Source organism: Oncorhynchus nerka, linkage group LG27 (genome assembly GCF_034236695.1).
Source record: "Oncorhynchus nerka isolate Pitt River linkage group LG27, Oner_Uvic_2.0, whole genome shotgun sequence".
NCBI lineage: Eukaryota > Metazoa > Chordata > Actinopteri > Salmoniformes > Salmonidae > Oncorhynchus > Oncorhynchus nerka.
The window spans coordinates 46,633,757-46,647,545 of NC_088422.1; the positions used below are offsets into that span (position 1 = coordinate 46,633,757).

Here is a 13,789-nt window from a genome sequence, read left to right on the forward strand (position 1 = left end):
TCACTATTGCGTCACATTTTGTCATAGCATATGCAAACTTTGGCTCATAAAGCTTCCGTGTCAGTTGTGCTGTGCAGTCCATAGATCTGTAACTATGATTGTGTCGCATGTTGTGGTATGCAAAGACACCCTCCTGCACAGCTAAACCATATTCTTCTTGGGAAGGCTCTACCTTCTTGAAGAATGTGGTGACAGAGGACATACCAGCACGGGCAATCAGAGAGGCTTTATGCTTTTTCGTCTGCTGATGTTCTACCACTGCCGTTCTTCTCTGGCTGCCAATTGAAAGAGAGGAATTACAAAGGGTGCAGTGAACCATTCTATCGTCTTGACCTGAGCATATTAAATGGAAAATCTCTCATCATGTTTATCATAAAAAGTGCATTTCCGTTTCTTGGAAAGAGTCATTGTATCTCCTCTGTCTGCTCTTCTTCACTCTCCTTGTGTCACTCTTCTAACTCTCAACTTTTTCTTCTCCTCCAATCTTACTCCTCTTTTCTTCACTCGTCTTCCTTTCCTTCTCTTCACCTTTCCACCTCACTCTTCTACACTCTCCTTGCTTCACTCTTTTTACTCCCTTCATTTTTCCTTCTCCTTCCTCTCCAATCTGTATTAATAAATAGCATACTATTAGATAACCAAAGTATTTTAACAGATTCCCATTGCTTGCCTCATGTTTGTATTTTATCTCAAAAACATTGTTTGGAATAATAAATTGGCAGGCTCTGTAACCATATCTTTACCTTTCCTCCTCTGTCTCCTTCACTCTTCTTTCCTATGCAGTCTTCTTCCTCTCCACTGCTAATGCTATCCATGAACATTTCTAAATATATTTTCCAAATGACTTATTATAATGCCAAACCATTAAAATTGTAATCTACAACATTTTTCTCTGAATAAATTGTGCATTCATTTAATATAATCATATTTTCAAAATAGCCCGTCCACTGCATGTTTACATGTGAACGTTTTTTAACCTCGCTACCATAACAGTAGCTAGCTAACCTAGCTAGCTAACTTAGTCTACATAGCTAACGTAAGTTAGCATAACATATTTAAAACATTATAGAGCAGATCATCTATCTATATAATAAATTGTGACATTATAACATCACTAGCTAGTATCTTAAACGAGTGTAACTTACCTGGCTTGAAAAGACGTTTGTGGTGATGTTGTGGATTCACTTGATACTTGCTAGCTTCTGGCCGAGTTTTCCACAGCAGTTTTCTCTAAAACTATCGCGAGCAAGTAGTTAGTAGAAGAAGAGTGAATGAAGCTGCTATAGCAAGCAGCCCCCCTGTTGGCCTAAACAAGCACAACGCGATTGAGACCTCAACCCGTAGGCTCTGCTGCCCAGTCTTTCTTGCCAAGTAAAATATTTCACTTTGCAGTCTGTTTTTAACGCAGTTAGAAACGGGGACATTTCCGGGGACAGCTCCAGCCGGGGACAGGCCACCAAAAACGGGGACTGTCCCCGTTGTCACCCTACCTTACCTTGGCTCCTTGCTGCACTCGCATAACAGGTTGTCGGCCTGCCATGCAGTCTCCTCGTGGAGCGCAATGTTATCGGCCATGATCGGTGTCCAAAAATGCAGATTACCGATTGTCATGTAAACTTGAAATCGGCCCTAATTAATCAGCCATTCCGATTAATTGGCCGACCTCTAGTTTCTCGTCATCTCTCCTCCTTCCAGGATTTTTCATCGTTTAACTTATATGGGGATTGGCACCTAAACTTTCATAGTATTACCATGACAACCAGCAAAAGTTCATCTTTCAACCACCCACGTGGGTACAATCACCCAATGAGGAGATGGCACGTGGGTACCTGCTTCTATAAACCAATGAGGAAATGGGAGAGGCAGGACTTGCAGCGCGATCTGCGTCAGAAATAGGAATGACTTCTATTTTCCCTTGGCAACGCAGACGCTTGTTGACGCTCATTTTCAGATCAAGCTTAAAGGTTATGATACTGAGTTTGGGGTAATCCAGAAGTTGTTACTGATTACAATTTGAGTGGTAACTAATATATGTAACTGATTACATTTAGAAAGTAACCTACCCAACCCTGTTCAATATACTATAATTGATTGATAAGTTGAAGGGCCATATAAAGTACTTATTAACGAATGCAGTTTATATTACACTGTTTCATTAAATTTCCATGGACTAATTTCAGAACATAACAAAAGTTGTTGGTATGGGCATACACACCATATACAGACCGTATTGCATAGACATGGGCTGGGTTGTTCCTGATACTTTTTTTGCAAAAAAACATACAATGTAACATTGTTTCATATCTACCTTCATATACGCCCTTCTTTGTCACTGAATGAATGGTTACTTTGAATCTCGGCTGCGTGATAGTTTCAGCATCCACGCAGGCGTAGTGATTACTGGTTACCTAGCTATGTATGTATTGCTAACCGTCTGACTATTAAGATTTGTAAGGGAAAGCGCAGACACGGAGGTAGACAAGGTGCTTATTGCGAATAAGTCAAATTCTTCGGCCTAAAATGAGACATTAAATAGAAGGGATAAACGGTAAAACGCCGAATGATTAAATACTGTGTTCCGTAACCGCCATACATTTATATCTGGCATTGGTAGTAAGTAAGCGCTCCTCGGGTTGCGGTGGCCGCAAATTTCTCAGGCCGCAAATTTGTTTTTTTTGTTGCTGGGGAGGAGACCGTTCGTTCACCTCGCTGCTGTTATGTGCTGCTTGGGCTTTGCTCGAGCAATTGCATAAGAACGTCCTTATGTTGAATCCATTATCCTGTCGGATCTAAAGGGTGGATTGAGGACACATCGCGGCTTTAAAGGTATATTGAAAATATTGTTTGATTCAGCTAGCGAATGTCCGCTTGATTCACTCAGTTGCTGTAACCTAGCGTAGATACTATCAGGCAGGCTGTTGTTTTTAACCTCATAGGTAGCTAACGTTTGCGCCTGTGTTGGCCAATGTGCTTTCTAACTTAGCTAGCAAAGTTATTTTGTAAAACATGTAATTTACGACACAGATTGAACATAACAGCCCACCCAGTTGTCAGCTCGCTAGTTAGCCACCTGTCCAAGGATGGGCGCCCAATGAAGCTACGCTAGGAAGCTAGCGTTAGAGGGTTAACGTTAGTTAGCAGGCTACAGTAACCAGTTAGCTAGCTAAGAACATTTCTTCATTGACTACCTAGTTAACGTAATGCACTCATTAAATCACTTGTAGTATGTTTCATGTAAAAAGGCTTTATAAATACATTTGATTATAAGTACATTTGACTGTTTTACAGGATGGATGTGGAATTGTGTGCTGGCGGGCACAGCACCCGAAGAAAGATGGATTCAGCTGGCGAAGGGACAGTGGAGGTTGTACCTTTGGAATTGTACGACTCTGCCAGAGCAAAAATAGACGCCAACCTACGGTGGCTGTTCGCCAAAGCCTATGGCATTGGTAAGTTATTACACGCACACAACATAGGCACTGGAAAGTTCCAAAATAGTCTCCTGTCACACACAGCGCAAATGTCTGAGTTACAGTTCATATAAGGAAATCAGGCAATTGAAATAAATGAATTGGGCCCTAATCTATGGATTTCACATGACTGGGAATACAGATATGCATATCTTGGTCCCAGATACCTGGAAATAAAGTAGGGGCGTGGATCAGAATCTGGTGTGACCATTAGTTGCCTCATGCAGCGCCACACATCTCTGTCGCATAGATTTGATAAGGCTGTCAATTGTGGAATGTTGAACTCTTCAATGGTTGTGCTTAGATATTGGCGGGAACTGGAACACGCTGTCACATGTAAATTCAGAGCATCCCAAACATGCTCAACAAGTGACTTGTATGGTGAGTATGCAGGCCATGGAAGATCTGGGCCATTCTCAGCTTCCAGGAATTGTGTACAAATCGTTGCGACATGGGGTCGTGCATTATCATGCTGAAACATGAGGTGATAACGGAAGATGAATGGCATGACAATGGGCCTCAGGATCTCGTCATGGTATCTATATGCATTCAACTTTCCTGGTTGGACCTACTGCCAAATTCTCTAAAACAACGTTGAAAGCGGCTTATGGTAGAGGAATGAACATTAAATTATCTGGCAACAGCTCTGGCGGACATTCCTGCAGTCAGCATGCCAATTGCAAACTCCCTCAACTTGAGACACCTCTGGCATTGTGTGACAACATGTGCACATTTGAGTGGCCTTTTATTGTCCCTAGCACAAGGTGCACCAGTGTAATGATCATGCTGTTTATCAGTTTCTTGATATGCCACACCGGTTAGGTGGTTCGATTATCTTGGCAAGGAAAAATGCTCACTAACAGGGATGTAAACAAATTTGTGCACAACATTTGAGAGAAATAAGCTTGTTGTGTGAATGGAACATTTCTGGAATCTTCTATTTGAGCTTTTTTATTTAACCTTAAACTAGGCAAGTTGGTTAACCTCTTCAGTCGACCCTCTACTTTTTTGAACATTTTGTTAAAAATCGCGCAACATTTCAGCGCCCTGCTACTCATGCCAGGAATATAGTACGTTCATATGGTTAGAATGTGTGGATAGGAAACCCTCGGACGTTTTTAAAACTGGTTAAATCACGACTGTGGCTATTACATAACGTGCGTTACATCGGAAAGCGCAGGAAAACCTGATCACAGAAAATGGAAATAAATATCCTTGCGCCACTTCCAGCAATTGTTAACAGTGAGCCGAATTAGATAAGACCGAGCATTCAACTCCCACAGCATCCCCATGTTGTCTAGAGTCTTGTGAATTGAATCCTCTTTGATTCTTGGTTGAACCGAAAGAGGGGCACGACTTACCTCCGGTCTCCGCCCAGATCATTCCGGAAGAGCTCTCTCCTGAAATTTTTTCCAAGACGACAGCTAATGATATTTACATCGCCTACGGATGATTTTTATCGCTTATTAACGTTTACTAATACCTAAAGTAGCATTACAAACGTATTTCGAAGTGTTTTGTGAAAGTTTATCGTCTACTTTTTGAATTTAAAAAAATGACGTTACGTTGTGAAATCGCAGTTTTTTTCGTTTATCACACAGTCTACATATAACGATATCTTGGCTTTATATGGCCCGATTTAATCGAAATAAAGACCCAATAGTGTTTATGGGACATCTAGGAGTGCCAACAAAGAAGATGGTGAAAGGTAATGACTGTTTTCTATTTTATTGTGCGGTTTGTGTAACGCCGAAATGCTAATTATTTTGTTTACGTCCCCTGCTGTGCTTTTCTGTTGTAGTGTATTGGTGCATGCTATCAGATAATAGCTTCTCATGCTGTCGCCGAAAAGCATTTTAAAAATCGGACTTGTTGCCTGGATTCACAACGAGTGTAGCTTTAATTTGATACCCTGCGTGTGTATTTTAATGAACTTTTGAGTTTTAACTAATACTATTAGCATTTAGCGTAGCGCATTTGCATTTCCAGAGCTCTAGTTGGGACGCAAGCGTCCCAAGTAGAGGCAACAGGTTAAGAACAAATTCTTATTTACAATAACAGCCTACCCCTGCCAAACTCTTCCCTAACCTGGGTGATGCTGGGCCAGTTGTGCGCCGCCATATGGGACTCCCGATCACGACAGCCCGGGATCAAACCAGGGTCTGTAGTGACGCCCCAAGAATGACACATTGGACCTACACTTTACATGTTGTGTTTTATATTTTTGTTCAGTATAATTTTCTTTTACTGTTCTCACTAAGGCACTTCTGGGTGTTTACCCTATATGAACCAAAATGTTATCGAGGCGTGAGGTTTTTAATTACCAGAAAAACAACACTGCCCTAGCCAGTGTCCATTGAACCTGGAATTGAAAGTGAGGATCAGCTGTCTTTATCCCTCATCTGCAAGGCTGGTAGAGTTGGTTCCAAATGTTTTTGGACAGGAAATGTGTCTGTGTGTTCATCCAGACTAACAGTTAGCAGTTAAGATAGTATTAATGAGCCACGCTTGGAACAGACCTAGATGGTGGGAACCATTCTGAATGAACCATTCTGAAACCATTCTACATTTACTCTGTTATTCATCAAAATGTGTGTGTGTGTGTGCTGAACTGGCTGCCGCCCCCCCACCACCACCCCAGTATGACTTGGCAAATGATCTGCCTCCCCACTGACTCACCAGATTTTGCCATTCTGTTTTTGTGCAGTGACCCTTAGCAGCAGTGAGATGGGACTCACAGGAAGCTGATGTATAAATCCACAGAATCTACTGTCAGACTGTCATCAGGTCATGGAAAATGCAGAACAAGACATTAGCCTTTCTCACTCTCTTGTGAAGATAGCCAACGGTTGTTGGCTTGTTATAATGATGTTTTATTTAGGTAAAGAACATTTTTGACAATAAATTGGCTACCTGGATCTAGTGCTAACTCCAACCGAACCCTCTTTTGACCCCAAGGCCGACCCACTCATCCCTTCAGACACGACGTCTGGGCTTTGCCTGGCCAGAGAGGGGGGCACGGATATGGGGGTGGCACTCCAGGCCTGGCTTACTCTTAGGGACCACTGTAGCAAGTGTTGACCTTTAGTATTAGCCTTTTCCAGGTGCCCAAGTTCTCTGAGTTGTTGTGGGTAACCACTAGAGCAAGGTAACCACTAGAGCAAGGTAACCACTAGAGCAAGGTAACCACTAGAGCAAGGTAACCACTAGAGCAAGGTCATGGTAACCACTAGAGCAAGCAATAGTTTGTGGACGGCAGGTAGCCCAGTGGTTAAGAGCGTTGGGCCAGTAACCGAAAGGTTGCTCGTTTGAATCCCAGAGCCGTCTAGTTGAAAAATCTGTCTGTGCTCTTGAGCAGGTCACTAAACCTTAATTGCTCCTGTAAGTCGCAATGGTTAAGAGCGTCCGCTAAATGACCCATGTACATTTGTCAAACTTCATAGCAAAACAACCTAAATATTATGACACTTCTGGATTTCCAGTTGGTTGCAAGATTCCTAATCTCGTTCCCCGACACTTCCGCACAAAAGCACAAAGTTTTCTGGATCTATGTGTCAGACATGGCCTTTGTTAGCCAAAACAGAGCCAGGATGCAAAGATAACTTTGTCTGTGCATTCATGTGATATGAGTGACACACAAATGACTATTTCTCTGGGATAAAAAAAAAAAAAAAAAACATTAGCTGACATGGTCTGGTTGACCTGGACATTTCTGACAAGTTATAAATCGCTCTCTAAGGTATGCAATGATTAACATGACAAGAGGAACTGATGGTGCACTACCCAATTTTATAAATTGCACCTTGTGCATTCTACTACTACAACTTTCAATCGTAAGTTTAAAGTTCCTTTAAAAAGAAAAACCTGCGAGCCCCACAGTTTGGAAACAACCGTCTTAGAGGACCAAAGAGTTTGGTCTGCTTTGTGTTTTCATTTCTGCCATGGGAAAAATATTGTGAAACTGGTATCGTCAGTCCTAAAAAGGCATTGGCTTAATCTACCAACCAATCATCTCCCACAACACCTTCCCCTGCACGCTAGCATACTACAAGCACAAAGCTACCCCTCAGTCATGTGATTTGCCGAAATGACATACTTTACTCAGTAGTTCAGTTCCATTAAGGCCAACTGAACGAGTGATTATCCCAGACTTAGGCTATATCAAATAAAATAAAATAGTATTTGTCACATGCGCTGCATACAACCTTACCGTGAAATGCTTACTTACAAGCCCTTAACCAACAATGCAGTTTTAAGAAGATTCAAGAAAATATTTACTAAATAAGCTAAAGTAAAAAAAATAATAAGTAACACTATGAGGCTATAGACAGGGTTACTGGTACTGAGTCAATGTGCGGGGGTACAGGTTAGTTGATGCTGTGCGTAATAGCTTGGGGAAGAGGTTACAAGATTTCAATGAGTGTCACTGTTTTGTAGCTCATCAGTTACCCTCACCCCCAGTATTTACATTGTTTGTTTGGGAGCATAATTGCATAGATACAGGTAGGAAATCCTTTAAAATAGCAATCAGGCCTAGCATTGTTTTTGAAGGCCTGTGGCTGTTGTTACTTGCTAAAGACATGCTAAGATGTTGTGGAGGCGCCAGAGCTAGGTCTGTCTATCAATAGTAGAGAACCTGTCATGTGTGAGACGCGTGACCTAATTTCACAGAAAGAGCACTTACTCTGGCCATGAATCTTTAATTGCTGAACAGTCATGTCAATGGAGTGTGTCGTCTGTGCCTGTTGTCATTGGAAGAACAGAATGACTCCGTCCATTGTTTTCATATTATGGCTTCTTTGGATTGCCGTTCATATTACCACTTCTGGCTTCAAGGGTCTATTTACCTTAGTATTAACTTACTGTTCAGGCCTCACTAATGCTGAGGCCTGTCACCTCCTTTAGTAACATTTAAGCGCCTGCATCTTTGCAGTCTATTGTAGTATATGATAGCCTACATTGTTCTTATTTAGGCCTAGGTTCCATTTCATGATCCCACCCTTTAGATTTCTGCATTCATTACTGTGATTTCATGATGTCACTCAGACTCAAGCCTGCACAAAGAAAGCAAATGATCCTAGATTTAGTTTATAATGGTTATCTATATGGATGGTTTGAATGCTGTTCTCCCATTTTAAGGATGTTTTCCTGCTTACTCTCCTAAAAGCTCCCTGTGTTCTAACAGCGAGCTGTGGTCCCAGAGAGCTCAGAAACAGTAATTGGCTTTTGTCCTGATGACGAACTCTGCCTGGCACTCATCCTCCTCTCCCCCTCCTCTTCTCTCACTCTGAGGAGTCTCCCCATTGGCTGTCTGTCATCTGCTCTAAGGGCCCTGGCTAAAGCCATGCAGGCAAATCAAATCAAAGTTTATTTGTCACGTGTGCCGAATGCAACAGTTAAACCTTACAGTTAAATGCTTACTTAAGGCCCTAACCAACAGTGCAATTTTTAAGTAAACAATAGGTATTAGGTAAACAATAGATAAGTACAGAAATAAAAACAACAGTGAAAATAACAGTAGCGTGGCTAATTTAGGCAAAATGTAGGTATAGTTAAAGTGACTATGCATATATGATAAACAGAGTAACAGCAGTGTAACAGAGGGGTGAGGGGGGTGGTGGGACACTAGGCAAATTACATATTCAGGAGTCTTATAGCTTGGTAGTAAAAGCTGTTGAGAAGCCTTTCGGTCCTAGACTTGGCGCTCCGGTACCTCTTGCCATGCGGTAGTAGAGAGAACAGTCTGACTGGGGTAGCTTATCATGAGATACTCTACTTCAGGCGAGCAAAATCTAGAGTAGAGACTTCCTTAGATTTCATGCACCAGCTGATGTTTACAAATATGCACAGACCCCCCCCCCCTCGTCTTACCGGAGTATGCTGTTCTATATAGCCGGTGCAGCATATATCCCGCGAGCTGAATTTCCATGTCGTCTTTCAGCCACGATTCGGTAAAACATAAGATGTTCGTTTTTTATGTCCCATTGGTAGGATATTCGTGACCGTACCTCGTCTAATTTATTGTCCAATGATTGTACGTTGGCAAGTAATATTGACGGTAAAGGCACTCGCAGTTGGCGGATCCTTACGAGGCACCCCGCTCTGTGTCCTCTGTACTTGCGTCTCTTTCCCTTGCCAACTGTGATTTTGGCCTTGTCGGGTGTTCGCAGTACATCCTGTGCTTCCTGCTTGTTGAATAATAAAATCTTAGTCTAATCCGAGATGCGTGATCGCTGTCCTGATATCCAGAACTTCTTTTTTTTGCCTCAGAAACATTATGTACAAAATAAGTTACAGATAACATGAGAAAAAATACATAATGGCACAATTGGTTAGGTGCCTGTAAAACAGCTGCCATTTCTTTCCGGCGCCATTTAAAAAAGAAAAAGAAAAATGAGGCAGAGACTGAGCACAGTACAGTCGCATGCACAACAACATCTATCTGCTATCTTCAGTTGAAGTCGGAAGTTTACATACACCTTAGCCAAATACATTTAAACTCAGTTTTTCACAATTCCTGACATTTAATCCTAGTAAAAATTCCGTCTTAGGTCAGTTAGGATCACCACTTTATTTTAAGAATGTGAAATGTCATAATAATAGTACAGAATTATTTATTTAAGCTTTTACTTCTTTCATCACATTCCCAGTGGGTCAGAAGTGTACATATACACTCAATTAGTATTTGGTAGCATTGCCTTTAAATTGTTTAATTTTGGTCAAACGTTTCAGGTAGCTTTCCACAAGCTTCCCACAATAAGTTGGGTGATTTTTGGCCCATTCCTCCTGACAGACCTGGTGTAACTGAGTCAGGTTTGTAGGCCTCCTTGCTCGCACATTTTCCAGTTCCGCCTACACATTTTCTATAGGATTGAGGTTGGGGCTTTGTGATGGCTACCGCCTGTGAGTTTGTATCCACCCAGTGCCGACACAGACGGAACATGGCTGGCACAGCTCCTCATACCAGCGGCCAGCCATCCAGTCAGAATGCCACCCGTTGGGGAAAGCTGGTGTTCTGCTCTCCTGACTGGTCTGATGGTGATTGGGGGATGCACTACAGCTGGTCCTGGCAATGGAGCGAAAGGGTGTTTACCATGCAGAGCCCTCTCCCTGTCCCAGTAGTTGGCTATCCCAGCCCACTGTGCAGAGGGGGTAGGAGAGGGGAAGCTGCTGCCACACAGTATCAGCGTCTCCAGGGGGAAGTCAAACATGAAGACCCATCCGGGTCCCAGCCAGGCCAGACCCCTTTTGTTTTCACTCAATGCATTATATAAAGTGCATCCCTCACACATTTATTTCTTGCAATGACTGACTGTTATACAATAACATGATTATTATTGAATCTGTTGTAATGCCCAGACACACTCCTCTACAGGAATCACACGTTGTTATACAGTCCCAGGTGTATTATCCATCCCTACTTCTCATAACGGGGCGGCAGGGTAGCCTAGTGGTTAGAGAGTTGGACTAGTAACCGGAAGGTTGCAAGTTCAAACCCCCGAGCTGACAAGGTACAAATCTGTCGTTCTGCCCCTGAACAGGCAGTTAACCCACTGTTCCTAGGCCGTCATTGAAAATTAGAATTGGTTCTTAACTGACTTGCCTAGTTAAATAAAGGTAAAATAAATAAAATAACAATATTGTTATGGGCATTGAGCGCCTACTCAGACTGTGTATTGCAGTGAAATCCAAATCAGACTATCTTACCTGCTGTGTCGTTGACTGGTTCAAGGAGAGCTCTGCTTGCCTCTTCCTGTTAGTGTGGTTGGATGGGAGAATGCTGACGATCCCCAGACGATTTAGGCTCTGCCTCTATGCCGTCAGTCATGGCTGGGACTGGAGTTGGGAGGGTGTCATAACACGCAGATGTAGGAGTTTAGATATTGAGCTCAGCCTCACAGCCACAACTGAGTGCGAGCTGTCTGAATAACGGAGTTCATCAGGGTTATTTTTGCCCTGAAGAACATCGCACCTTTCTGAGAGGGTGTGCATGGGCTTGTCACATGCAAGGGGCCGCTGTGGTTTTTCTGTTTTATGCCTACGCTTTACTGCTTTAAGCTCATAAAGTCATGGATTGTATGCACATGTTTCCTATTAGATGACCAGAGTATGACATCAACAGACATCAATTATCATGATTGGATTCCTATCTTTCAACACTGGAGTCATTTAGCCTAATATGGTGGGTTTTCAAGTCATTGCAAATGCAAAATAGACTAGGATAACTTCTAGATCAGTGTTTATTTTCCTCCTCTGTGGTGGAAACTAGAAAGGCTTTGTTGCAGACTAGAACAACCGGAGAACCCAGCTCTGCTCTCATTAGTGTTACTGTAGCCCATCTGTTTCTGAGTGGAACTCCTGAGTGGAAATATAGGTCCCAAGCCGTGACTATATTTACACCGAGTAAACTGAGCCCTCCTTGCAGAACAAATCCGCTACATGGCTAAAGGTATGTGGAGGCCAGCTTGTCGAACATCTCATTCCAAAATCATGGGCGTTAATATGGAGTTGGTCGGCCCTTTGCTGCTATAACAGCCTCCACTCTTCTGGGAAGGCTTTCCACTAGATGTTGGAACAACACTACAGGGACTTGCTTCCATTCAGCCACAAGCATTAGTGAGGTCGGGCACTGATGTTGGGCGATTAGGCCTTGTCCGCAGTTGGCGTTCCAATTAATCTGAATGGGGTTGAGGTCAGGGCTCTATGCAGGCCAGTCAAGTTCTTCCACACCGATCTCGACAAACCATTTTTGTATGGACCTTGCTTTGTGCCCGGGGGCATTGTCATGAGGAAACGGGAAAGGGCCTCTCCCAAACTGTTGCCACAAATTTGGAATCACCTAGAATGTCATTGTATATTCACAAGGGAGCTGCTGCTCCAGGTTCAACTGTTCTGCCTTATTATTATTCGACCATGCTGGTCATTTATGAACATTTGAACATCTTGGCCATGTTCTGTTATAATCTCCACCCGGCACAGCCAGAAGAGGACTGGCCACCCCACATAGCCTGGTTCCTCTCTAGGTTTCTTCCTAGGTTTTGGCCTTTCTAGGGAGTTTTTCCTAGCCACAGTGCTTTTACACCTGCATTGCTTGCTGTTTGGTGTTTTAGGCTGGGTTTCTGAACAGCACTTTGAGATATCAGCTGATGTACGAAGGGCTATATAAATAATTTTTATTTGATATTGTAGCATTAAGATTTCCTTTAACTGGAAATAAGGGGCCTAGCCCGGATCATTATTCCTCTTCCACCAAACTTTACAGGTGGCACTATGCACTCGGGCAGGTAGCGTTCTCCTGGCATCCGCCAAACCCAGATTAGTCCGTCAGACTGCCAGATTGGGAAGCGTGATTCATCACTCCAGAGAACGCGTTTCCACTGCTCCAGATTCCAATTTCAGTGAGCTTTACACCACTGCAGCTGATGCTTTGCAATGCGCGTGGTGATCCTAGGCTTATATGCAACTGCTCGGCCATGTAAACCCATTTCATGAAGCCTCCGATGAACAGTTCCTGTGCTGACGTTGCTTCCAGAGGCAGCTTGGAACTCTGCACTGAGTGTTGCAGCTGAGGACAGATTTTTTTTTTTACGCGCTTCAGCACTCGGCTGTTCCATTCTGTGAGCTTGTGTGGCTTTCCACTTTGTGGCTGATCTGTTGTTGCTCCTAGAAGTTTCCGCTTCACAATAACAGCACACAGTTTTACCGTTGCAGCTCTAGCAGGGCAGAAATTTGACGAACTGACTTGTTGGAAAGGTGTCAGCCTATGACGGTGCCACCTTGAAAGTCAATGGAGCTCCTCAGTAAGGCCATTCTACTGCCACTGTTTGTCTATGGAGATTGCATGGCTGTGTGCTCGATTGTTATACACCTGTCAGCAATGGATGTGGCTGAAATAACCAAATCCACGAATTAAGGGGTGTCCACATAAACCAAACTACACTGCTCGAAAAATAAAGGGAACACTTAAACAACACAATGTAACTCCAAGTCAATCACACTTCTGTGAAATCAAACTTAGGAAGCAACACTGACAATAAATTTCACATGCTGTTGTGCAAATGGAATAGACAACAGGTGGAAATTATAGGCAATTAGCAAGACACCCCCAATAAAGGAGTGGTTCTGCAGGTGGTGACCACAGACCACTTCTCAGTTCCAATGCTTCCTGGCTGATGTTTTGGTCACTTTTGAATGCTGGCAGTGCTTTCACTCTAGTGGTAGCATGAGACGGAGTCTACAACCCACACAAGTGGCTCAGGTCACATCAATGCGAGCTGTGGCAAGAAGGTTTGCTGTGTCTGTCAGCGTAGTGTCCAGAG

The 13,789-nt window shown here is 43.1% G+C and overlaps 1 protein-coding gene across 1 annotated transcript in view; it reads left to right on the forward strand.

Moving 5' to 3' along the window:
- The first annotated feature begins 2,379 nt into the window (after nucleotides 1-2,379).
- The window catches only part of camsap1b (calmodulin regulated spectrin-associated protein 1b), a 43,347-nt gene continuing 31,937 nt past the window's right edge, over nucleotides 2,380-13,789 (forward strand). Inside the window, 2 exon segments of the mRNA XM_065011715.1 lie at nucleotides 2,380-2,826; nucleotides 3,289-3,449. Of these exon segments, the coding sequence (XP_064867787.1) occupies nucleotides 3,290-3,449 (160 nt within the window). The 5' untranslated portion in view covers nucleotides 2,380-2,826; nucleotide 3,289.